The following is a 27,319-nucleotide window of genomic DNA, read 5'->3' as shown; positions in this document are numbered from 1 at the left end:
GTTGGAGTTTTAAAAGATTAGGATAAAGCGAGAGAAGTTAGGGTTTCCTTTGAGCGTAGTTTGTTCATAACTAAAATAAGTTAGCATTTATATGTAGTATATATCATCGTTGTTGATAAATAGAACTGTGTTGAAATGTCATAATATTTAACTACAATTGTTTATATGGACCAAGGTGAAAAGTGTTTAATTTTTATTTAAAAAGATATGTTAAGGAAACACACCCTTTTTTTAATGAAAAAAACATAAAATTGCAAGTGTGGGGATTTGAAGTGTGTCATTGTTTCACATATCACAAAATTTGTTTAAATGAATTATGGTTATATGTGATTTACAAATAGGAAATGAAATACACCTAATGAATATATATTACTTCGGTTGGTTAAGTGACAGTAGTAAGAAGTTGTTACCAAATATGTTTTTTGTAGTCGTGTCAGAATTGTTGAGGGACTATATTGCCCGATTCAATGAAGCTACCATAAGGGTTATCCCCCCAAATCAAAAAAAGGTTTGTGGGGGTGTTCTATAATGTTCTCGATGTAGGACACTTCAATGAGTCTCTCACCCAGAAGCCAACATTATCGCTAGCAGAATTAGTCACCAGAGTATAATGTTACATGAAAGGCGAGGAGAGAAATGCTAAGAGAAGGCATGAGACATCAAAGAATGTATTCCTGGTGGTGAAGGTTCACACCACTACATAAAGAGCAGTTACACCTCTCCCCGCAAGTACAAAATTTCATTCAAGAGAGTAGGCAAGATGGTAGATAGCTCAACACCTCTGAATATTTGTCGTGAATAGATCTGGTGTGAGTTCCTTCATCTATATAACATCTCACATGCCTCCAGCTACTAAAACGAGCATGGTGGGGCTCGAACGAAGTAGATGGTGCAAGTTCCATTCAGTTTAAGGCGATGGAGAGGCGAAGTTCACTGGAGGCAAGGAGACTATCTCCGACCGCAGGAGGTATGCTCATAAAATCTTGAATATATAAGACTCTCCTAACATTGAAGGTGAGGGTGAGGAGAATACACCAAAAACCAATATCGTTTTCTCTCAGAAGGACGCAACTGACATCCATCCCCATAGTGATAACCCCATGGTCATTGCTGTTAGGTGCGATAAGTGGGAGATAAAAAAAAATCTGGTAGATTATGGAAGTTATGCATACATCCTATATTGGGATGCATTCGAGAGACTTTGCCTTGACCCAGTAGACCTAAAGCCCTTCAAGGGCTCTCTAGTTGGATTCTCCGGAGAACAGGTGCAAGTGAAAGGTTACATCATGCTAAAAATAATCTTTAGAAAGCAAGAACATGCCAAGGAAATTAAGGTCAAGTATTTGGTTATTGATGCCCCCCTCTTCTTACAATATGATTATAGGGCAATCAGATTTTAATCAGCTAGGTTCTTTTTTGTAAACTTTGTATTTGTGCATGAAATGCCTGCTCTCTGACGAGCTGTTAAGAGTCATCCAAGGAGATCCAAAATTTTCTAGGAAGTGTTACATAGAGAGACTCAAGCTGAAAATGGTTTGTACTCTAGGTGTGAGCAGCATGAAGGCGGGATCGGGAATAAAACCACTAGGAGAAGCTTGCAAAGGCAATGAGGTTCCCCCTCTTTCCAGTGAGGAAATCAAGGATTTGTGAAGAAAAGTTCTTCTTAACCTCGGTTAAAGTTTTGATGAAGACAAACATATCAATAAAAAGAAGACAAAGCTTGAAGGTTAGCACAATAAAGCTCAGTTGATCATAAGCTTTGGAAACTAAAGGAAAAAATCAACATGGTTAAAGTATGCATTATAATTCATATTATATATTTTAATGGCTCATAATATATCATGCATCTTCATCTCAAACCTTGTATGCATCATTAAATTTTTTTAACTTTGGTTCAAAATCATAAAAAGTAGTATTTGTAATTTTCGTAATAGGTCTAACCGGTTACACAAAACCTGTAACCGATTATATGTACAAAAAAAAATTTAACGTTAAAATATGTAGCCGGTTAGAGCATTATGGTAACCAGTTACCACTGAAGCATAATGATTTTATCTGAATCAACATGCGTCTAAAAGGTTACAAACCTTCATGGAATTATTTCCAAACATATGCATCAATTCATAGAGGTATATTATGATGTATATAAAGGTTCATATATCAGAATTCGAAATCACCTCTTGCATATATTATTTTACATAATTCAAGCAAGTTTTTTAAGTGTTCATATATCCATCAAAAATGAAACTTTGTGCATAACTTTAATTTCATTGAAAAAAGTTCCATTCATATTATTATGAGCACTTAAGTATATATGTTTGGATTGTGATAAAGAGAGAAAGAGAAGATCAATTTCTACATGATTGATTCAAGTACAAAACCTTCCTCGTCTATTATTCAAATTTGTTTTTGATCACAAAGTGTTAAGTGATTATTGTTTGACATAGAAAGTAGTGTAAGAACAAAACTGGTTCTACAATAGATTTCTAAGATTTTGATGATAACAAAGGATGAAACCAAAAATGGCACTCTAACGAGATTTTTTCTAAGTATGCAGGACTATGAACAGTTATGAAGGACTCTGATCACATATCATATACAAACGTATGTCAGATACAAAGTATTAAAGGATCAGACGCCGCTGAGAAAGGAGTACATCCAAGAAGTTCTGATTCTGATCAAAAGAAAGACAGAACCAGAAGCTCCAACATTCCCCTGGTCGTAGACTCTGATACTCTAGTAGACTAGTACTCTGAGAAGCTCTGATGAAGATAGATGTGATCATCCTCTGAAGAATAACTCTGGTACATCAAGACTCTGATAAAGATTCACAAGTCCAGAAAGCATAACAGAAATGATTCTCACTATGGAAAGGAAGTATTTTAAGAAAGAATTTAAAAGGGAGACAAAATGGTTATAGAAAGAAAAACAGAAGTAATGACATTGAATGCTCATCAAAGACCAAGATTCTGTCATCACTCCAACGGTCCTTCTCAACTAATATATAAAGGACAGTTTACCTCACTAGAGAGACACATCTGAAACACACAGAAACTTCATTCATATTCTCTCATTTTTCACGAGTTGCTGCTCTTACGTGAAAACTCTTGTTCTAATACTTTTCTGTAATACTTGCTTACTCTTAGAAGCGCTTTACATTACAACTCTATTTTGCTTAAATTATTTTTGTTCCTCAAGTGACTCTGCGCAGTTTGTATACTTGAGAGGTCTAAGAGATTATTCTCTTAGACGATTGGTTGTGTAATCTTTCAAGATTAGTGAATTAAGTCCTTTTTGAAGGAGAAATCACCTTGGCCGGGTGGACTGGAGTAGCTTTGTTTTCTAAGCGAACCAGTATAAAATTCTATGTGTTCTTATTCTTTGAAAAAGCTTTTATTTCCAAAACAATTCAAATCCCCCTTTCTTGTTTTTCTCACCTTCAGCTGGTATCAGAGCTTCGGCTATATTATTGATTTTCTAATCAAACACTTAACAGTGTAGAGAGATCCAGAGTGATAAAAACTATGGCTAATACCAATGAAAGAGATAGTTACAACGCTAAACCTCCAGTCTTTGATGGAGAGAAATTTGATTATTGGAAAGACAGAATTGAAAGTTTTTTTCTGGGCTACGACGTTGATCTCTGAGACATTGTCACAATTGGCTACATATCACCTGTAACAGATGCTGGAGTTGCTATTCCCAGAAGCAAAATGTCATATGATCAGAAGCGTGAATTCAAGAACCATCACAAAACCAGAATGATACTTCTCAATGCCATTTCCTACAATGAGTATGAAAAAATCACCAACAGGGAAACAGATAAAGAGATACTTGACTCCCTGAGGATGACTCACGAAGGAAACTCTCAAGTTAAAGAAACAAAGGCTCTGGCTCTAATCCAGAAATATGAAACCTTCAAAATGGAGGACGATGAAGCTGTAGAGGTAATGTTTTCTAGATTCCAAACTTTAATTACAGGACTCAAAGTGTTAGATAAAGGATATACAACTGCGGACCATGTCAAGAAGATCATCAAAAGCTTTCCAAAGAAATGGAGACCTATGGTCACAACCTTAAAACTATCAAAGGATCTGAACAACATCAGCCTTGAAGAACTCGTCAGTTCACTCAGAAGTCACGTTTGTAGCACTAAAGTCCAGATCAGAAAGACGCAAGTCTGATAGAAACAAAGCTTTCTAGGCTGAGGAAGAAGACATCGATGACTCTGAAAAGGAAGACTCTGACGATGAGGAAGAATTATCCCTTTTAACCAGAAGAGTAAAACAACTCTGGAGAAAAAGGAATAATAACTTCAGAAGACCAAGATCCAAAGGAGATCGATCATAACCAACTTCAAAAGGTAAATCTAACAAAGATATAACTTGTTATGAATGCAAGGAAACACGTCAATACAGAAACGAATGTCCCAAGTTGAAGAAAGAAGGCTCCAGAAAAGAGAACTTCAAGAAAAAGTCCTTCAGAACCAAAAAGGGACTGATGGCTACCTGGGATGACAGTGGATCTGACTCATCAGAATCGGACTCTGATGAACAAGCAAATGTGGCACTCATGGCTATCACCTCCAGGAATAATTCAGACAGAGAATCTGAATCCGACGAGGTATTTTCTGATCTTTCTCGTTCTGACCTTGAATCATGCCTATCTGAAACTCTAAACTCATATCAGAAACTTAAACAAAAATTTAAAGTTGTAAAAGAGGTGCTTGAAGAAACTCTCGAAGAATGTGGTAAACTTGAGATAACAGTTTCAGACCTAAAAGATGAAAACAGAACTTTGACATTAGAAAGAGATTCCACAAGTAAACAATGTTTAAAACTTGAAGAAGCGTTATCTCAAGCTCCACAAACTTCAAACACAGTAATTTATGAATATGAAAAATATTTTCAAAAGTTTCTGAAGAATGGCATCCAGGATTTATGGGGTCATCCAGAACAATAGAAGAGGAATTGGGTATGATCCTAGTGAAGATAAAATTTCAACTAATGACAAACCTAAACCTATGAACCGTGTAAAGGAAGAAAACCCAACATTTCTTACTTTCATCCTTTTGGATGCTCTTGCTTTATTCTGAATACTAAAGAACATCTGAACAAGTTTGATTCAAAAAGATAAAAAGGTATTATGTTAGGATACTCAGAACGCTCTAAAGGCTACAGAGTATACAATACAGAAACCAAAGTTGTGGAAGAATCAATTCAGGTCAGATTTGATGATAAGCTTGACCCTCAAAGTCAAAGCTAGTTGAGAAACTTGCAGATTTGGAGATTACTCTTGCAGGTTCTGACGAGAAGATCAAAGCACCAGAAGTATCTGATATACAAAGTTCAGAAGGAACAAAAGCCCCAGCGATCCAAAAGAAATCAAAAAGTCGCCCCAACATATCTGAAGAGTTGATTCTGGGAAACAAGGATGAACCTATCCGAACTAGGTCAACTTTCAAGGTACCTGAAGAAACCTTTCTAGGACTAGTATCTCTGATCGAGCCTACTTCCTGTGATGAGGCACTTCAAGATGACGATTGGGTTCTAGCCATGTAAGAAGAGCTAGATCAATTCTCAAAGAATGACGTTTGGGATCTTGTTCCTAAATCCAAAGGCACTCACATTATTGGAACCAGATGGGTGTTCAGAAACAAGCTAAATGAGAAAGGCGAAGTCGTCAGAAATAAAGCTCGACTGGTGGCTCAAGGGTACAGTCAACAAGAAGGCATTGACTACAATGAAACCTTTGCCCCAGTCTCCAGGTTAGAATCTATTCGCTTACTTGTTTCTTTCGCTGTAAATCATTCTATCAAACTATATCAAATGGATGTCAAGAGAGAATTTCTTAATGGCTATATATTAGAAGAAGTGTATGTCAATCAACCTCCAGGTTTTGAAAATTCAAATTGCCCAGAACATGTTTTTAAACTTAAGAAATCTTTATACGGACTAAAACAAGCTCCTAGAGCTTGGTATGAAAGGCTAAGTAATTTTCTTCTTGAACATGATTTTATCAGAGGGAAAGTTGACTCTATACTCTTCTGTAAAAACATTAATAATGACCTCATGATATGCCAGATATATGTTGATGACATCATCTTTGGTTCAGCTAACCCCTCTATGTGTCAAGAATTCTCTGAGCTAATGCAGGCAGAATTTGAAATGAGCTTAATGCAAGAACTAAAGTTCTTTCTAGGAATTCAAATCAATCAAACTTCATAAGCCACCTATGTTCATCAAATTAAATACATAAAAGACATTCTAAAAAAAATCGAAATGGCGGAATGCAAACCTGCTAAGACACCCATGCATCCAACTTGCATTCTAGAAAAAGAAGAAGTTAGTCAAAAGGTTTGTCAGAAGCTCTATCGTGGTATGATAGGCTCTCTTCTCTATTTGACTGCTACACGTCCTGATATTCTGTTTAGTGTATGTCTCTGTGCCAGATTTCAATCAGATCCTAGAGAATCTCATTTAACAACTGTTAAAAGAATACTCAGATATCTGAAAGGAACTCCTAACATGGGCTTGATGTATGAGAAAACATCAGAGTATAGACTTTCTGGTTATTGTGATGCAGATTACGCAGGGGACAGAATGGAGTGTAAAAGCACATCTGGAAATTGTCAGCTCCTGGGAAAGAATCTGATATCCTAGGCCAGCAAAAGACAATCAACCATAGCCTTGTCCACTGCAGAAGCAGAATATATTTCAGCATCATTATGCACTACTCAAATGCTCTGGATGAAGAATCAACTAGAGGATCTTCAAATCTTTGAGAGTAACATTCCTATCTTCTGTGACAATACTGCTGCCATCTATTTAAGTAAGAATCCTATTTTGCACTCCAGAGCTAAGCACATAGAAATAAAACATCATTTCGTTAGAGACTATGTTCAGAAAGGGGTAGTAATGTTAAAATTTATTGATACAGACCATCAATGGGCTGACATCTTCACCAAACCCTTTGCTGAAGATAGATTCTCTTTTATCTTAAAGAATCTAAACATTCAAATTTGTCCTGAATAAAATGTGCCTCAGAGATAGCAAAATAAGACTCTGATGTAAACAGTTGGATTTTGTATCTGACTCTGATGCTACTACCAATTAGAAGTCATCTGAGATAGAAATCTCTAGGAACCAACCCCTTGGTATTCCTGAAGACCAGATAAAGTAACACGTGGAGCATCATGCGTCTGACCTTGGAGCTTCTAGACAACTGTCTAGCAGTAATCAAGAAACAGTCTCTTGAGATCTCCTCGAGCAGTGTGCTGATTTTGGGATTAGACATCATTTATGAGCTGTAATCATTCTCCCTCTAACGTGCGTACTTGGTTTTTGTGCTAAACTCATGTTTGTGTGTCATTTTGCATGCGCCCTAATTTGGGTATTTAAACGCTTCATTTCACAATTGCACACTTTTCACTCACAAACACTCCTAACCTTCTTCAGTTTTCCTCTCTCTCTCAAAGACATTTATGCAGAATTATTCAGGTTCTTCAACCTTCACTTCAAGTTTCCCTTCTCTGATTTCTAGGTTTTTGATTAATCAAAAACATGCTACTGTGTTTACTGAAGATGAAAAAGGTGTTCCTCTTAGTCTGTTGAATTTAAACTATAAATTGTTTGTCGGGAAACATGTCCTAGATATTGTTCTCCCTAAGATTCCACATTTTGATGACTCTGGTATGTTTGCTGGTGGAAATGTTCTTGATGTCCTGCTCATGTATGGGCCTTTAAGAAGCCACCCTCTCAAGGTTCCTAAGCGTGAAGCTAAGGCATTACATGAAATAATTGTTACATCCACTACCATAAAGATTGTGATTGAAAGCCTTAATCAAATGATGAATCTAAAGGTTACTGGTACACTATCTTCTCAAGTTATTGTTCAATATGTTGGGAAAGATGTTGAGTCATTGGGTGAAGACGTGACAAGTAGTGATGAAGGCATATTTATAAGATGTTCTATCAATAGCATGGTGTATACATTATTTAACAATCATACAAAGTCTATGATGGAATTCATAAAAGTCTTTGTTAATGATTTTCAAACTGAAGTGATTTCCCATGAAGATAAAGATTATGATCTCATTGGTCATAATGTTGAGAAAGTTGTTACTGACAATATATTGAGCAACTTACATTTAACTGAAGTATAGAAAGTTATTGCTGAAACGTTTGTGGTTAAAATAGAATATGCACCAAAAATAAACAAGGCTCCTGCAGTAGAAGATATTAAGGAAGATGTTAACAACAACTTGAATGTCATAAAGGTGCCCTTGAAAAAGAAAAGTAATGAGATTATTACTAGAAAGAAGGCACGACTTATACCTCAAGAATATGATCAAATGGAAGGGTTGACTTTGACAAAGCTTCTGCTCATATTGCTCGTCTTGAAGCCATTAAATTGTTGCTTTGTTTGTATTGTTTCCTTATTTTCACACTTTACCAAATGGATGAGAAAAATGCCTTTCTCAATAGATACTTAAATGAAGAAGTCTGTCAGGATGCTAGTACTGATGTCAAAAACATTGAAAGAATCATTATGAAAGACAATTAGAATCTTATGATAATTAAAATTTATGTTGAGAATATGTTTCAAGGTATGTTAAGTAAGATGTTAGATAAGGTTTTCAACAAACTCAAGTTGAACTCGAGATGACCATGGTAGGTGACCTTACCTACTTTCTTGGTTTTCAAGTGAAGAAAATAAAGGATAGCATCTTTGTTTCCCAAAGTAAGTATGCTAGAAGCATTGTGAAGAAATTTGGGCTGGAAAATGGTAGGCAAAAATGTGCACCTATTGTTACTCATGTCAAGCTCTCTAAAGATGAACAAGAAGCAAAGTATATTATTGCTATAAGTAGTTGCTCTCAACCATTATGGAGTAACCAAATGCTCAAATATTTGGCACAAGGTGTCATGACATTATACTGTGACAACCAGTTATTATGCTTAAATTTTCAAAAAGACCGCATTTTTATATTTTCGCTTCCATGCTTCAAACTAATCTCTTAATCTGCAATTTCCTTTGTAAAGTTCTGGAGTCAAGTTGAAAGCATGACAGGAATGAGGAGATGGTTGAATAATTATGACATTTCAAAGAAGACATCAAAGAAAAGGCATCAAAAATATGTTGTAGTTACAAACGCTCATGGAGTTTGTATGAAAGGCATGTCAATTAGAGAAAAGACCGATGGTAAGTCCAAAAATATTTCTTCTCTCATAAAGCTTAAGGATGCTTAAGGTAAAATATATGGAATGTTAATCTTGTGTGATACTATTTTTTGGATGTGCCAGACAACCTATTTGTTAATTTTGAAGTGAATAATGTTGTGAATAAGGTGAGTAACAAAATTTATGATAACTTTGCTGATTTTGGTTCTTTTGTTGATAATAATGAAGTTCATGCTATGTATACTCCTATCAATAAGGATGAGTTTGTAAGTGAAGAGTTTAATGACGACGAGGTTATCAATTATGACATTGCTAATGAGATTTTTACTATTAAGAAATTTCCACAAAAAGGAAAAAAGACTGCTCTCTGTAGTGTAGAGCATGATGTCGAGGAACTTGTCACCCATATATTGCATGACATTGTTGATAATGTGAAGATTAATGAGCATGATATAAAATGTGTTATAAATGTTAAAATTTCTATTGAAGAAAAGAAGCTTTCTGAGAACTCCCCGTCTATTCCTTTTCGTTATGAAGAAATTACAATCAAATGGAATTTTGTTTACAATAGGAGGATGTATCTTGATAAAGAATTTTATGTTGAAGCACTAAAGTATAGTAAAAATATGAAGCCTTTTAGTGATGCTCAATCATTGAAGAGAGTGTTCAATATTGAATCTTGACATTATAAGTTGGTGAAGAAATATGTGGGTAAACTTCCTACTCGTTCCATCTTTGTAATTTGTAGTGTAAATAATGATGATAGTGCTCCTAGGGTGCTAAATTTAAGTTACAAAATGTTTGTTGGAAAACATGTCTCTAAAATTAGTTTTCCCAATGTTACTGTTATTAATGAGGCTGGTTTGGTTGGTGATAAAGATATGACTAATATGGAATCTATATTTGGGCCGATGAAAATTCTCATTCTCAAGGCACTTATCCTGAAGTCAACACTCTACAATCATTGAATTATTTTTATAGGCAAAGCAGAAAGTAAGATGTCTCAAAAGTTGTTGAGAATATTTTAGCTCATTTTTTTGTGTTTGATTCCAGAGGTGATTACATGATTTGGTTCATGTTTGTTCAGTTTAAGATTCTTCTGAAGTTGCTTTGAAAGAAATATTTGATTGGCTAATGTTTGTTGACAACTTGTTAAGCAAGATGTCTTCAACATGTTGTGTGACATTTTGGCGTGCGTGTTGCACAAATTGAGATCTAACTCACTTCATATTTTATTTAAGATTTGTTTTGGTTTTAATTCTTCCATAAGTCTACTGAAGTTGAGAAGTATTTTAATTCAAATCTGTTTGGAAAAAATCTCAATTGGAAAATATCTTAATTGAATAGGGTTTAAACAAAAAAATTGTATTTGCATTTATTATTTAGATTTGCATTTATTACAAGATTTGTATTTGCACTTAATGAGAATATTTGTATTTGAACTTAATGAGAATATCTCCAATCACTATTAAAGATGGATTGTAGTGCATTTCAATTTTGGAATTATATTATGTTATGAATCATTTACTTGAGAGACTGGAATTCCAATTTATGTCAAATAAAAACAGTATCGAAATTTTTTAATGACGATTCAGAATTTTTGTTTGCGGAAAGAAAGATGTTGAGCATAATGTCCCACACATCATGTCTCAACATGTCAAGGGTTGTTTGCTTGGAGTGCAAGATAAATTGAAGTATATCTCTTACTTTCAAGATTTGTTTATTTTTTGTTATATCAGAGAGATTTAATTGTGTTAGCACATGTTTGAATTTGGAAAATTCTATTTTTAGCAAGATTGTATTTGATGTTTTTCTTTGTTCAAGATTTATATCAATGAAGGATCTCAATTATAATAATGAAGATTTAGTTGATCATGTGCATTTTGGGGAAGGTTTAACCTCAAATGAATTTAGCAAGAATGAAGTTGCTAATATCAAGAAGTTCATATTTATCAATCGAGATTTGCAATCAACAATTATTAAAAATTGATCGAATCTTCACAAGTAGTATTAGAAAAGTGAAATTGGACGAAGTGATTTCATATAAGACAAATTGTACCTCTGACTAGAAGTTGTTTCTATAGGGAGTCCTTAATATAAATTCACGAGTAGTATTAGAAAAGAGGCATCGAACTAGGAGGGTTCAACTAAGACCAATTTGTACTTCTGAATATTAAGAGTTAATTTCCTTTCATTGGGATCACACCTTTGAGACGTAGGTGATTTTGCACCGAACTGGGTTATCAATTCTTGTGTTATTTATACTTTGCTTTTATTTTGTCTACTACGTAATTATCTTATCATACACATTGTGTCAGACTTTGTGTCTGACATCTTTCCATTCGAAGAACATAATTTCACCTAAAATAAAGGGATGTGCCTTCGTATTAAAAGACTTACCCCATACTACGGAGAAAATATGAAATAAATCTTAAAACACTTCGCCATTTTACAAGTCCTTTGTGTTTGAGGGGTTGTGAGAGTCCCAAACAGGGGCGACGTTAGAACGCTACCTCTACAGAGCATGAGGTCTCGCAGCTACGGAGTATGGCGTTAAATTTATATATTTTTGTTCAGATTTCTTATTTTTAACAAAAAAAAATTGAAAAAAAAACTTTAGCATTATTTTAAAATATTTTTTGAAAAAAAATAAAAGAATAGTATTTTTTAATTTTTAAAAAAATTATATATTTTTATCCAGAGCTTTTTTATTTTAAAAAAATGTGTTTTTTATTTTTGGAAGAGAAGTATTTGTAAAAATATTAGTTTTTATTTGAGATAATTAGTTCTCATGTCCTTAACTTAATTAAATATTTCACTTTAATCTCTTAATTAAAAAATATTACGAAGTACTCCCTTAACTAACATTGTGTTACCTAAAATGATCACTTATGCTAGTTTTTATCAAAGAAACGTTAAGTAATGTCTACGTGGCATCTAAAATGATCACTTACGCTAGTTTTTATCAAAAAAACGTTAAGTAATGTCTACGTGGCATGACATGTAGCATATGTAACTTGTTGATTCGGCGTATGTTATATTTGTACTTCATGGTTGATTCTTCATATTACAAATTAATCTTCATTTTATCTTCTAGCTTTCGTTTTCAAATCCTTTTCACTCTTTCGCAAAACCTAAAACAGAAATCTGATTTAGTAAAATTAAAAACGAAAAAAACATAAACAAATATAAACTTTAATTCTTGTAAAACCTAATTTAGTAAAATCAAAAACCAAAAAAAAAAAACAGAAACAAATCTAAACTTTAATTTAGTAAAACCTGGTTTAGTTAAATTAATGAAAAAAAAATAACTTTAATTCTTGTAAAATCAAAAATACAAAAAAGATCTAGTAGTATATCAACAAAACAATGAAGCCTCCAGCCTCCGAAAAATAAAAATAAAAATAAAAAAAAGGGCTAAAAATAACATACAATTGAAGAAGAAAACGAACTTTTATATTTGGAATCATCATGGAGATCCTTCTGATCTAAACATAGACAAACCAAACAACGTAGAGAGAAACAAAACAAGAGAGAAAAGAAAAACGAGAATGCATCTGAAATCAACGAGTTTTTGAATCTGAGAACAACAACAACGTCGAAACTTTGTTTCCGCATTCTACGGTCAATCTGATGAAGTAGCACCATGTGGTATATATTGTTCTTCTTCGAATTTTCCCATTGAAAGTACAATGCAGAAGAAGAAGAAGTTCAATGTCCATTTCCTTGGGACGTGTTTGGTTCACCCATTTGGGATTACAGTGAGAAAATGTTGGTGAGAAAATAGATCATTGTGTTGTTATCGGATATTTTTGGAAAGTTTTGTCTGATTTTAATTTTCGAAATGTTTGGTTCACCCATTTCCTTGTTTAAAGTTTGAAAGAGGAAAGGAAGTGATAATGAAGTAACTTGTGCTACAAGATTAACAACAAGTGTCATTTTCATTTGGAGAGACGCTTCTTTTATTCATTTTTGCTTTTTGTTTTTTATTTCTAATATCCTAACATTTCAACTTTATTTTCTTTTTTATTTCAAAATTTTAAATCAAAATAAATTTAATAAATTATAGGTCAGCAAAATATTTAATTAAATTAAAGGACTAAAAGACACATAGCTTTTTTTTTGCAATTTAGACAAAAATTGCTAAAAATTTGATTTTTTACAACAAGTTTTTATTTTTGATATGTACATAATTTTGTTATAATCTTATTAATCATTCGTATATAATAAATTTATAATTATTAAAATAAGTTTAAATTGAATTTTATGAATGGTTTGATGGAAGAAAATCTTATGAATTGGTTCATTTGATGAGGGATGACTGAAAACTTATACAAGTTAATGGAAGAAACGTAGAGATTTTATTGATTATTAAATCAATTGGGTGGGATTGGATTTCTATTTTGTCCAAGGGGAGTATAGATATTAATAGAGATTTATGGTTTGCTAATCCTGCTAGTTTTATTGGATTGTAACTTTTCCCTTTGTATTGGGTTGCACCCCATGGACGTATTAATACAAGTGCTTGTCAAAAAAAAAAATGGAAGAAAATCTTATGAATTGGTTCATTCGATGACTAATGCAAAATTATATAAGTTAATTGAAATGCTTCAAATCAATTAACTTGCTTCTGTGAAACCTGTTTCGTTCAAGGCTGCTAATATCCAATGAGAACTTTTTATTTTATTCTACTAATAATAATCGATAATTGATGTATGGGTTAGATGGCAAGTCTATGAAGCTAATTTTGGTGGATTACTTTTTCAAGTAGGTTAGCTGAATCCTAACATAATTGCCATGCCAACTCAATTGATAGCGGATAGAGAAATGGGTGGCTGTGAAGGGAAATTTCAAATGTAAGGTTCAAACCCTAAAAAGTGAATTCCAACCACTAGGTTACTTCAAAAAAAAACTTAACATAATTGAAGATCCATCAACTAAACTCGGCAACTTTTGTTAAGACAAGAATTTGACAGCACAAAATAAAGGCAAAGAGATATCAACACCACAAAACAAAGGCAAAGAGACACTTAAACGATTTATATATGATGTGTTAATTTGGCAATGAACCATAGCAAAAAGCAAAAGTTTGACATAAACAAACTTATACCAACTCATAGGACTATACTTCAAACAAGATAATACATTTCATAGTAGCTGCTAAGTTCATCGTGATAATTTCAACCCATGAAAACAATAATAATTAAAAAAAACATAAGAATCAGTAAATTTATCACAGAATTGTTAAGTTGATAAGGTTATCAATCTATTGTGTCATTATATCGAAGACACCCTTTACAATTAGTCAAATACTTTCCTGCTAGTATTGCAATTAGCACAAGAAGAAACCTTGCATTTTGTAACACAAATAATCTAGTGGTGGAAGTAGTTTTACAGACAGGACCCAACTCTATTCCTTTTGCATAAGGACCAAGAACCAACTTTTATTTTTCTCCAAACTAGATTTCAAATGAATTGTAGTAAAAAAATATATATATATGATCTCAGAAGGAGTATGCATTTGGTTTAATGTTAGGACTTGACCTTCATTATCAATAACACTCTGTTCATTCAAAGTTTTAAAATTCTCTGCTAAATGGCTTAATGAAAATAGATCGAACATCTTGTATGCAAGAATAAAAACTGTTACTAACATGAAAAATCAGCATAACTAGCATCAAATACAGCTAAAGAATCACAACTAAATCAAACCCAGCATAAAAAAACACTATCATCATTGCCGTTTTCAGGATACAACATAGATAATCCTCTCAAATGTTTGAACCAAATTACACTGGATATCAGATTTAAGTTATTTGAAAGTTTAACCAAAACTAACATTTCCTGAAGAACACAAACCCTACTCAATCAATCATGCAGAATACCCAAAATGTCCTCGTCCCTAAACAAATGGAACCTGAAAATCAAAACAAAACACAAAAATAAACCCCAATTTGTTAAACAAATTTTCATTTCAATGCAATTCTTCGCATATAAACAAACACAAATAACACTATTCCGATTACTTACTCTTTGTCATCAAGCTTAATTTGAGAGCCACCGTACTCCGGCAAGAGAACGTGGTCACCTTCCTTGACAGACAGCGGAATCAAATTTCCCGATCTGTCTCTGGATCCAGGTCCAACAGCAACAACCTTTCCCGAATTAAGCTGTTACGAAACCAGAAACAGTTTAACAACCGAATCGAAATCGATTAAAAGAGATATAAAAAATGAAGTGACTTTAGAGTTTATTAACCTGGGAGGTTTTCTCCGGGAGGAGAATTCCGGCGGAGGTTTTGGAAGGAGGGACGATTTTCTCGACGAGGATGCGGTTGAAGGTTGGAATCAAACGCTTTGCCATTGTGTTGGAGTTCGAAGATTAGGGTTTTACTGCAAATAAGATTCTGAGAAATATTAGGGTTTTAACAATAGAAGAAGCCGTGGTTCTAGATCTGAAGAGAAGGTTCTAGGATCTAGTTTGGCAAAACCCTACTAACATGGGCTCTAATGTGAAGCCCATAGAAGACTACAACATAGTTTTGACCTTGGGCATTCACTTTCTTCTTTATTTAGTGTTACAACTATCTGCACCCCTTATTGCTTCTAATACACCATTATGTCTTAAATCTTGTTTTAAATATTCGATGATGCATATATACATATTGTTCTCCTCTGAAACTAGATAATGATCGGAAAGAGTGGGTTCACAATCGTTATGGTGTTTTGCTCTGAAACTAGATAATGATCGGAAAGAGTGGGTTCACAATCGTTATGGTGTTTTGTTATTTTTGATGCGGTGGAGAGGGGTTGACCTACAAGGTTAACCCTTCAACGCTCAAGTTAGTAAGAAAGTGTGAAGCAAAGTTTGAATGATGAAAGATTTTAATACTTGAGAATTGTGTGCTCTCTAATTTAAATAGGAGAATTGGTTACAATTGAATGCATTTTTATCACATATTTCAAAATATTTGATAAAAATGCATACAAGCATATAAAATATTTCAAAAAATCCGACAAAAGAAAATTTTGAGATCGTAACCAAATTCTTTTGAAATATTCCGGAAAGTCATGTTGTTTTCTATATTTTTAAGAAGTCTGGTAGTTTATTTTGCATTTTTTTAATGAGGATCAAAGGACGAGACGACGTGATCGCATCGAGACAGACTGACAGAGCTGAGAGATCAACTACATAGAGCTCTCGTGCAAGGGTAGATGGCGTTGAGGATTTGCGTATCTGTGTGAATAGATTAGTCCCCTCCAGGTCTCACAGGAGGAATATGGATTAGCAAGCACAGACACCCCGTACTATGTGACGTAAATGAGGTAAAGCTCATGGACGGGCCAAAGATCTTGTTGACGAGCCGATGTTGTAGTTGTTGATGATGTCGAGATAAAAACTAAGGGGGTGAAGGGTCAGAATAACAAGAAAGTGGTGGTTCAGATAGAGGTGACACATCATGCTAAGACGGAGGCTCTAAATGATAAGATGGAGGTGACTACTCCGACTAATATGAAGGTGACTTCTCAAGCAGACACATAAGTGAATGCTTCAACTGAGATGTATGTACACATTGATGAAAGGTTTCCTGGAAGGCTCTGTAAGAGTATCGTGCTCACTAGATATGTTTATCATGTTGCATTGAGATTATGGTAGGGAACGGTATTTATATGTTAGTTTAAACTTATTTTTATTTACTATTGATACGTTGAAAATAACATATGGTTTTTTAACTTATTTATTACAAGATCTCCTGTTATTGAAGGTTCCCACCCATGGGACGAAGCTGAAGAAGTTATTAGATGTCCATATGTCTTCTGAGGTCAAGGAGATTGTCAATGATTGCGGTCTCCTTTCATGACTGCTTGCTGACCATGCTCAACGCTCCATTATTTCCAGCTTTTGTTGAACGATGGCATAATGAGACATCCTTCTTTCATCTTCAATTTGGTGAGATGACGATTACTTTGGATGATGTCTCCTCCCTGTTCCATCTCCTCCAACCAAGTAGTTTCTTCACCGCTCCTTTCATTATTTTTATTTATTATTGATACATTGAATATAACTAATGATATATATATATATATATATATATATATATATATATATATATATATATATATATATATATATATATATATATATATATATATAGAGAGAGAGAGAGAGAGAGAGAGAGAGAGAGAGAGAGAGAGAGACGTAAGATACATGTATATGTTTAATGATCTTAACCATGTCAATTGGCATGAGGTGTGTTGCGTTGACTATACTATAATCAACACTAGGAGATGTGATTGTCTTTTAGACGAGGCAACTTGCTAGTTATATGCGTATATTTCAGGTATAAAATTTTATTATGTCTTATTAATTTAGTTATTATTTATGACATTTTTTATTTGCCTATGTTCTTGTGCAATGTTGGATACGCGAGCATTTCCTGTCATTATTGACAAGCAGGTTAGTCCAACCACAAATGGTTTCACACGGCCCAAGAGATGGAAGGACATACATTCAAACCCAGATGGTCTTCAGAAGTACATGTTAAGGATTAATGTGATGACCTTAGATGATGTCATATGCATACCTTACGCATACCATATAGTGTATTAAGAGTTTGATGATACTTCACTTTTTTCTGCTTATCTACGATGGGAAACTTTGATGGCTAGACACTTACCTGAGAGGTCTCTACGTCGGTTTGGATATTGAACGTAACAGAAACACAATAAAAGGGGGTTTGAATTGAGTTTCTAGAATGAAAATCTTTTTATACCCAAAATAGTAAGGAGAGAACTTATAATAAAAATAATAAACACAAATATTTTTATCTTGACTCGCTTTTAACAAAGTTACCTCTAGTTCACCCACTAAGGTGATGTTACCTTATCACAAGGACTTAATTCATTATAACCAAACTTGATTACAACCAAAAAGATAAATTGTTAATATCTTCTTGAGAAATTCTGACTATACCCTAGTCTCTTAAGGAATTACAACTCAAAGACTAACCATCAATGACTTCTTGAGGCTTATGACTATACCCTAGTCCCTCAAGGAAATACAACTCAAAAGTTGATAAATGAAGTGTGTTACAAAGATACTTCTATGAAAGCAGATTAGACAAATGTATTACAAAGATTTATACAGAAAAATGTTTTCTATGAAAATGTATGAACAAAAGTTTCTTGCGTGTATGCTTTTCTTTCTCTCAAAAGTTTCACAGTATTGTAATGTTCACATATTGATTCTTACCTAATAGTTGTTGTTGTTCCATTCTTCAAAGACTCCTTTATATAGGCAATATAAAGACCCGTTGGAGGGCAGAAATAAAATTCCACAAGTAGTTGTATCCTTGCATAATGACTTGTGAAAATGGGAGACAAAATGGTACAATAGTACAATCCTTTTCCCACGAAATTATAGTAGTGGAAAGAATACTTATCTTGTACTATGTACTATTTTCTCACGTAAAACTTTTTGATCTTATCTTCAAATATTTAGAGGCTTCAAAAAGAGAGTCGATGAAGCATGCATAGAAGAATCAAAGTATGTATGAGAGAGTCTTTTGAACCTGGTCTTCAGAGTCTTGATCCGGTTCATCAGAACCTGGTCTTCAGAGTCTGGTGACACAGTTCAACATGGTTGTTGAGCGCAAGACGTCAGATCTTGATAACATCAGAGGCTTCCCTTATCAGAGTCATAAGTTGAAGCTTTCTGGATGAGCGATGATACAAAGTGTTAATTAGAGTAATCCAGAGCTTGTTTATCTTTGAAGAACATATTATTTTGCTTTTCAGAATCATAGTGCACCAGGTTCAAAGTCTGATGACATCATACGTCACTTTCTCAGAGTCAGAACTTATATTTAGTAGTTGCACACTGAATAAAACCATTAGGGTACAAAATTGTTCTTTAAGAACCTGTGTATTGTTATCATCAAAACTTAAGGTCAGATGAAGAACCAAATCTTGTTCTTACAATCTCCCTTTTTTTATGATGACAAAACCATGTATTTTAATTAACAATTTTTACTTGGTTTAATCACATAAAAACTTAACAGAGTAAGCTAGTAAGCTCGTAAGCTCCCCCTAAGTTTTATACTATTAAAATTTTCTCAGCTTATTCATAATGAAGTTTATAGACTCCCTATGAGTTTAAGACTTATGAAAAAAGTTAATACATAAAACATTTTGATCAGCATGAAAGTAAGAACTTCCTTAAATGAGAGTTTGATTAAAATTTCTTGATTCCTTATGTTCTTGCTAAAAATACTAAAAGGTTGACTTCCCCAATTTTAGTCAAGGAGAGCCTCAAATGATTGGATCAATTTCTGTCCAAATGATTTTTTTCGGTCCCCCTTTTCTTGCTTCTCCATGTCCTTTATAAAGGCCCTGACAATCATGATGAGCCATTTCCTCTTCCTTTCTACATTCAAAGCCTCCACTTTATCATTCATTTTCCCTTCTTAATGACTAGTAACGCATGTATAATTATGGTGTCGTTATGACCTTTCACCTTTTAAAATTGGTCCCATATGGTGACCCTTCGTCTGAGCATTATCCTGGCTTATTCAGGTTCCATACCCAATGATACGAGACTCATCATCTCGACCCATTAGGACCCTCAACCCGGAAATATGATGACTTCACAGGCCGAGCTATACCTCAGATATTCTTTAGGCAAGTCAATGTTTTAGCTCTGAATGTTACTCGACTTCCATCCGACCCATCCCTACGTCATCAGCGACCTCTTCCAAATTTACACATCGACTGGTCAACATATATTTTTGGGATGTATATAAGCCCCCCTAACATGAAATCTAAAATAGAGAAATGTTCAGACGGAAGAAGGCCAAAACATTTCTTGTCCATCACAGGGTCGAGGTATACCTTGGACCTAACATATTGTTGTCTGTTTTGTAGACCTGACCTAGTAACTAGGAAATCATGACAGACGCAGGATCGTGTGTTTTTTTTATTTTCTCTTTCTTCTGTAATGATGATTTTTATGAGGAATTAATTTTCTCCAAAAATCTCAAACGTATCACATTTGAAAATCATTAAAAGATATTTCCCTTTATTAAAGTCAACTTTTCCTCTTCTTACTAATCCTTCGCTGAAGTAACTTATTCCTCTTTCAAGATGATTTCTGAAATTCCATTTGTTCTTTAATCTCATGTACTTTTACTTTTATCTCTTTATCCATTTTACTCTTTCTTAAGAAATGGCTATTGTACATGAATGTAATGATGATGGAAATGTGATAAAAACCCTAAGTATCCAAGAAAAGAAATATATTTGGGACTTGCACATGAAAGAATATAAGTATGCCCTAGGCCAAAATGAATTTGATCATATTATAAAGGAATTTTACAGTGACATTAACTCCTCTTTTAACAATACTAATTTGGAATCTTCCTCATTAGGTTCATTAGTATAAGTGTTGATGGAGATTGTCGACTCCTTTGATCAATAGGTTATGAGTTGTGATCATAACTCCATTGATGAAGTGGAGATTGCTAAACTCCGGTCTTTGATGAATATCTCCTTTACCGGGAACGAGGATGACGTTGTATTGGAGCCATGTATCTCAAGGGGACGTGTTTGTATAGTTCGTCCTGTAGGAGTCAAAGATAAGTATTTCCACTTCTATGTTGGTGTATTACAGGATTTTAAAATCCAATTACCATCTACCAATTTTGAATCCAACCTGTTAAGAACCCTAAACACTGCCCCTTTCCAACTCCGCCCCAATAGCCGGGGGTTTATCAAATGTTTTGAGATAATTTATGAGGCCATAAGTATATAGCCCACCATAGGCTTATTTTTCTCCTTTTTTGAAATCAAGGGTGTTGAGAAAGGTGGACGGGTCACAATTAGTGGCCTTCTTAGCAGGAGTTTTCTTCAAGTTTACAATACTAATTATAAAGGCTTCAAAGATCGGTTTCTCCGAGTTAAATATGGACCAAGATGTCCTCAGGTATTGTATGTGTTAGACGAATCCCATCGTTTTCCTATCTATTAGACTGGAAAGCCACTTTAGATATTTGGGTTTGATTTTGAAAAATTAAATGCTCTAGAAATTCTGTCTTCGACCATATTAGATTCCTTTCGTATGACGAGAGTCTGGGATCTATTGCCATTACCCGAGTAACACGTCCTTTCCTTTTATGGGTAATACTCATCTATTTTATTTTTGAATTATTCTCCATACTACATTTTATATTCCTAATCCTTTTCCAATTTGTTTTTCAGAAAAAAATGACTGATTTATCTGTGAAGGAACAAAAAAGGCTGTTGCTGGAAGCCCGAACGGCTAGAAGAGGAGCTGACCAGTCCACTCCAAGTCATAATTGTCCGCTTTAGAAACACGGATATTAAAGAAGAGAAAACTAGTAACCAATAAAATAGCCTCATGCATTTCCGAGCCCCAAGTATCAACAATCCCGCCATCGGAGGACTCTCGTCCAAATTCCACAAAGAAGATGAAAACTTTGATGAGTGATGAGGTTTACATAAATGTTTGGGAAATTTCCTCTTTAATGCAAGAGGCCGGTGGAAATGACCAAACCAAACCACCAACGAATTTAAATCATGGGGTAACAACTTTGACAAAGTGAAATTCCTCCACGCCCATCTGAATGCCACAGAAAATGTGAACAAGGTGAAGACAATAGGTCGGCAAAAACTGACGCAAAATAACATCTCCTATCTAATGAGGTGTGTTGTCCTAACCCAAGGCTTATTTGAATTCGAGGATGATTATTAGCAAAATGAGACCAAGCTCAACCAAGAGACCAATCAGCTGAATGAGCAACAGAAGGTGCGGGCGGGTAAAATATTAGACCTGGAGAAATAATTTTTGAAGGAGAAGACAAAGAGGGAAAAGTCGGAGGCTAAGAATCAATAATTACAGTCTACTGTCACTAAGTAACCCGAGGAGATGAAATCAACTCAGGAATCGAATGACCAACTGTAGAAAGCTCAAATTGACATTCTTGACGTAGGTGATGATGCTTTTGAAAGGGCAAAGGATCAAGTCATGTGCCTCCACCTCGGCCTCAATTTGTTTGAGCTAGATCTTTTCAAAGTTGTGGTGGATGGCCTCCTCGTGGATATGGAAGAAACTGAGCCTTCTTCCGCTGATGATCGGACTAAGGAATATCATGCTGATGGCACCAACCTCTTAGTTGTTAATAAGGATAATAATAAAGAATAACCTTGTTTTTATTTCCGTTTTGGTTAGTCATCCCCTATGATGCATTTTGTATTATTTTTAAGAATGTTGTCCACTTTCCCTTTTTGTACTTGAATCCTACTGTGATCCATAACATTTATGGCAATCTCATGTCAGGTTCCATATTACTGAATGTCTCCCTTTCATAATTTATTTTTATAATGGGTTATCTGAAGTGGTTGCTTATAAAAGTCCCAAGTGTTGAAATTTTTTCAAATATAGGCTTACCAATTGAGGGAAAATCTATAATAAGTCAATTCAGATATTTCTACTTTGATAGACCACTCGGGTGCCTCTATGAAGTTGCATCACACTGACAATACAACCCGGCCATGATAAGCATATCTCGACCAAGGTTTCCTCTTTATAATTCATTCAGACCCAATTTTGCTAGAGGTTTATATCTACTTAGCCCGACCGCAACCGATTACGCCAGAGGTTTCAATTAACTTAGACTTCATTTAGGCCAGAGGTTTCAATTTACTTAGCCCGACCGCAGCCGATTATGCCAGAGGTTTCAATTAACTTGGACTTAAGTTAGGCCAGAGATTTCAATTTACTTAGCCTGGTCGGAGCCGATTATGCCAGAGGTTTCAAATAACTTGAACTTCAATTAGGTCAGAGGTTTCAATTTACTTAGCTCGGCCGCATCCGATTATGCCAGAGGTTTCAATTAACTTGGACTTAAGTTGGGCCAAAGGTTTCAATTTACTTTTCCCGACTACAGTTGATTATTCCAGAGGATTCAATTAACTTTGAATTCAGTTAGGCCAAAGGTTTCAATTTACTTCGCCCAATCACAACCGATTATGCCAGAGGTTTCAATTAACTTGGACTTCAATTAGATCAGAGGTTTCAATTTGCTTCGCTCAGTCGCAACCGATTAGGTGGAAAGTTTCGGCCTTTGGATGATTGCTCACCAACTTCGGGCTTAATCCTGGATTATGACCTAGAACCGTTTTTCTTGCTTTATAATATTATATCACAATTATTTTAACTATGGGTGCCTCATTAAAAACCCTTGCACTTGCAAGGGAAAAAATGCATTCCCACAATTTTATTTATGATGTTTACTACATGGTTTAGCTGAAATAAAACTTAAGGTTGGTTATATCCCATGCCCTAGGTATTTCAACACCCTATAAACTTTCTAACTTATAAGCCCCTGCAAGTCGCTTTGGAGAACTATCCTTAAGTGAATTTTCTCAAGCAAGTTTCCTCAGTAGAGTTCTTTAGTAAGTATTTTTGAAGAAGTTTCCCTAGTAAGTCTTTTTGAAGAAGTTTCCCCAGTGGATTGTCTTTGTAGGATATCCTCAATCTTTTTCCCCGTGGACCCATGTTGATATAGTTTTCTTATAGACGGTTAAACATTGTTTCGAAGGTGATGCTAATTCATTTATTAATACCAGTTAGGTCATATTGTATCTTAGTTTTAGCATCGATTCTTACATTGATGATAATTTAGTTTTGGAATCGATTCTTACATCGACGACGGTTTAACTTTGGCATCAGTTCTTACATTGATGGCAATTTAGTTTTGGCATGGATTCTTACATCCATGTTAGTTTAGTTTTGTCATCGATTATTATATCGATGGTAATTAAGTTTTGGCTTTGATTCTTACACCGGTGACAGTTTAGTATTGGCATCGATTATTGCATCGATGACAATTTAGTTTTGGCATCAATTATTTCATCAATGGCAGATTATTTTTGGCATCGATTCTTAAATCTATGGCAATTGATTTTTGGCATCGATTCTTGCATCGATGGCAGTTAAGTTTTGGCATCAATTCTTACATCGATGGCGATTTAGTTTGGGCATCGGTTCTTACATCGATGCCAGTTTATATTTGGCATTGATTTTTACATCGATGGCAATTTAGTTTTGGCATCGATTCTCACATTAATGGCAGTTTAGTTTTGGCATCGATTCTTACATCGATGGCAATTTAGTTTTGGCATCGATTCTTACACCAATGGAGATTTAGTTTCATCGATTCTTACTTCGACAGTAGTTTAGTTTTAGCATCGATTCATATATCGATGGCAGTTACTTTTGGAATCGATTCATACATGGGTGACAGTTAGGTCATTCTAAATTATCATTATTAAACATCCACTCTTAGGTAATGTTAGTTGGCAAATTTTGACCCAAGAGGTACAAAGCCAGGTCGACCAAGGGACAGTCGGAAGTTGGATCGACGAGGGAGAAAACCAATAGCACTAGGTCGACGAAAGAGGAAGTCTTTCAAAGTCAAAGGCCAGTTACCATGATGGGGATTTATCATGGGAAGTAAAGTGTGGGTAGTTACCCGTAACGTGGATGATATGCTCTGACACATGGTACGTCACGAATGGGTCATAACCTCCTTGCATATATTGTTTTGCTACTATTTAAATAGATGTAATTTTCATGTCAAAAGGTGGCATTTTTAGCATTGTAATAGGAATACACTTGAAGTATCAAGCGTTTGAGAGAAAAAAGTTATATTCCTACAAAATATACTTTTTCTTCCACCTTTATCTTCAAGTCATTTAACTTATCAAATTACTTTTATTTTGCTCCACTCATTTACATTAGTATCTTGTCTTTTATTTTGCCTAACTTTTATTGCATTTTCTAGTTTGCAAAGCACCTCACTTACTGCCCATAGTATTCCAAACACTTTACCCATTAAAACTACCATATACTCAATACATATAAGTCTAGAACTTTGTAGTCGGTCCTGCAAGTAAACCTCTATAGGAAGGCTAGAGATTGTCACGAGAAATAAATCGGCACACCTAGTGGGATGCGTTGTGTTTAGTATATGCAACTATGTAGTGGCAATATGGTGTCACCATGGCAACACGAAGAAACTGCTTCGGCAGGAGACACAGTTGCGTCACAAACAACCGATGTTGGTTCCAACACTATACCTGCGATTTCGACTGCATATAGTGGGCAAATTATAACACCATGTTAGCCTCAAACACCGACGCCAACAACGATGGGAACTTCTGGGCAATATATGCCCAATTTTACAGTCCCCGTGCACAAAACGTTAGGAATGCCAACTTAGTTTATGGCAAGTATGCATAATCTCGATTCAACATTCGGCGAAACATCTTCGTCGTCATTCCCACGCTATCAGGGATTAGGACCTTTGGCAAGCCAATTATGTCGACCTCCAAGTTTTGGATTGTCATCTCAGTTAGTCCCAACTTTAACGTCAAGTTATGTCGCAATCATAATACAGCAGATGGACGAAAGTAATCATGAAATGGTCAACATGCTAACTCAGCAAATGGGCACCATATGAGACCTTTGATCCAAGATTTTACACAGAGCTACCAACAATTGGCAACTCAAATGACTAGAATATGGGATTTCCTAGAGGCTCCTAGAGCACAGATTTGTCAAAATCCCCCACCTCCGCCTCGACCAGAAACCCCGGTCCGACAAGAGGAAATGGAGGACGAAACAATCGAATAAGAATATTAGGAAGTCGAACAAATTCCTAGGTTGGCTCGAAGGTCTCCCGTGGTTTTAGTTAATAGGAACCAGGATCCCGACCATGTGGTCAGGCAAATTCGACAAGAGACAGCGTCAAACGAAAGATCGCTGAGTCAGTTGATCAGTATTTAAACAGGTTTAGACTGTTGAAAGCGAGATGATTTACTCAAGTCCCTGAGTATGAGTTGGTCGAGATAGCCGTAAGGGGTTTGGATTATTTTATAAGGAAAAAATTGGATACTCAGTATATGAGGGATATGGTGCAATTGGCTGACAGAGTTCGACACATCGAACACTTGAAAGCTGAAAAGGCCAAAACTGGTTGATATCATAAGAAAGAGAAAGTATCATATGTCGCAGTCGAGGGATGCTCTTCTGACGATGAAGAGTTGATCTATGAAAGCGAGGTCAACATGGCGGAACTTAAGCATAAACCTCCATACACGTGTAAAATTTTAAAACCATCGAATGGGAAAAACCCCACCGAGGATGAAAAACCAGATAAATATGTTGCAAAGACTTACACGTCTAATGTGTCTAAGTGCGACAAAATCTTTGATCTATTGGTTAAAGATGGTCAAATCATCGTCCCTCAAGGTTTGAAGGATCCCCCTCTAGAACAGAAAAAGAAAAGGGGATTCTGTAAGTTTCATAATTTTCTTGGTCGTAAAACTTATCAGTGTGTTCTTTTTAGGGACTTGGTGCAAAATGCATTGAAAAAAGGGAGGCTTCAATTTGGCGAAAGGCCAAAGATGCAAGTGGACTCTGATCCTATGAAGGTTGGAGAAGCTTTGTATTTTGAGCCTCTTGAATGCATGATGGTGGAGCATACTGATGGTCTCGTGGAATCTTCAGATATGGTGTCTTTAGCTGAGTCTTTCGAAGTACTAATGGTTGAAACTACTGACGGTTTTGACAAAAAGGCTGAAAGGGGATTAGAATCAACCTATCCATAACCAGGAAAAAACCTAGTAGATTTCCAAGAGAAATGCAAAGTAAGTGGGTCAAAAGCGCTCATGTGTCTGAAGTGTAGCACGGTGTTTGACGAGAAGGTTGCTGAAAGATTGGAGTCTGGCAAAAAGAAGGCATCGGAAGAGGAGAAGCCCATCGTCCCCAAATTCGTGTTCGATAAACATGGAGCACCACGTCGAAACGAAGAATACAGGAGGCAGTTCCAACAACCTCGACCAAGGATTTTCCTTTCGTTGTCAAATGTTTTCCATAGGAGAAGTGGGTAGAATCGATGAACCAGAAACAGGCAAGAGACCGAAGAGGACAGTGTTAGAGAAAGAAACAGAGTTTCTGGAAAAGAAGGTCGAGACAAGGGGATATGTGGTTTCTGCCAACTACAAAGGAAAAACCCCAATGACCAGAACACAATAGATGCATTACCAGCGGAACAA

General features: G+C 35.2%; 1 protein-coding gene across 1 annotated transcript; it reads right to left on the bottom strand.

The window, feature by feature from the left end:
- Window positions 1-14,900: 14,900 nt before the first annotated feature.
- Window positions 14,901-15,697, bottom strand: LOC127101555 (10 kDa chaperonin, mitochondrial). The gene is made up of 3 exons (XM_051039001.1): window positions 15,441-15,697; window positions 15,213-15,352; window positions 14,901-15,099 (listed from the first exon to the last, which is right to left on the bottom strand). The coding sequence occupies exons 1-3, from the start codon at window positions 15,543-15,545 to the stop codon at window positions 15,051-15,053; spliced, it is 294 nt and encodes a 97-aa protein (XP_050894958.1). The 5' UTR covers window positions 15,546-15,697; the 3' UTR covers window positions 14,901-15,050.
- Window positions 15,698-27,319: the final 11,622 nt, after the last annotated feature.

The sequence above is a fragment of the Lathyrus oleraceus genome, chromosome 7, assembly GCF_024323335.1.
Source record: "Lathyrus oleraceus cultivar Zhongwan6 chromosome 7, CAAS_Psat_ZW6_1.0, whole genome shotgun sequence".
Lineage (NCBI taxonomy): Eukaryota > Viridiplantae > Streptophyta > Magnoliopsida > Fabales > Fabaceae > Lathyrus > Lathyrus oleraceus.
This window is presented reverse-complemented; position numbering and strand designations above follow the sequence as displayed.

What these genes read in the sequence shown, in the direction of transcription:
- LOC127101555 (XM_051039001.1), bottom strand. Translation starts at nt 15,545, where the DNA reads ATGGCAAAGCGTTTGATTCCAACCTTCAACCGCATCCTCGTCGAGAAA. An exon ending in TCCCGGAGAAAACCTCCCAG is followed by an intron (nt 15,353 to 15,440) that starts GTTAATAAACTC and finishes GTTTCGTAACAG; the next exon opens with CTTAATTCGGGAAAGGTTGT. An exon ending in ATTAAGCTTGATGACAAAGA is followed by an intron (nt 15,100 to 15,212) that starts GTAAGTAATCGG and finishes TTTGATTTTCAG; the next exon opens with GTTCCATTTGTTTAGGGACG.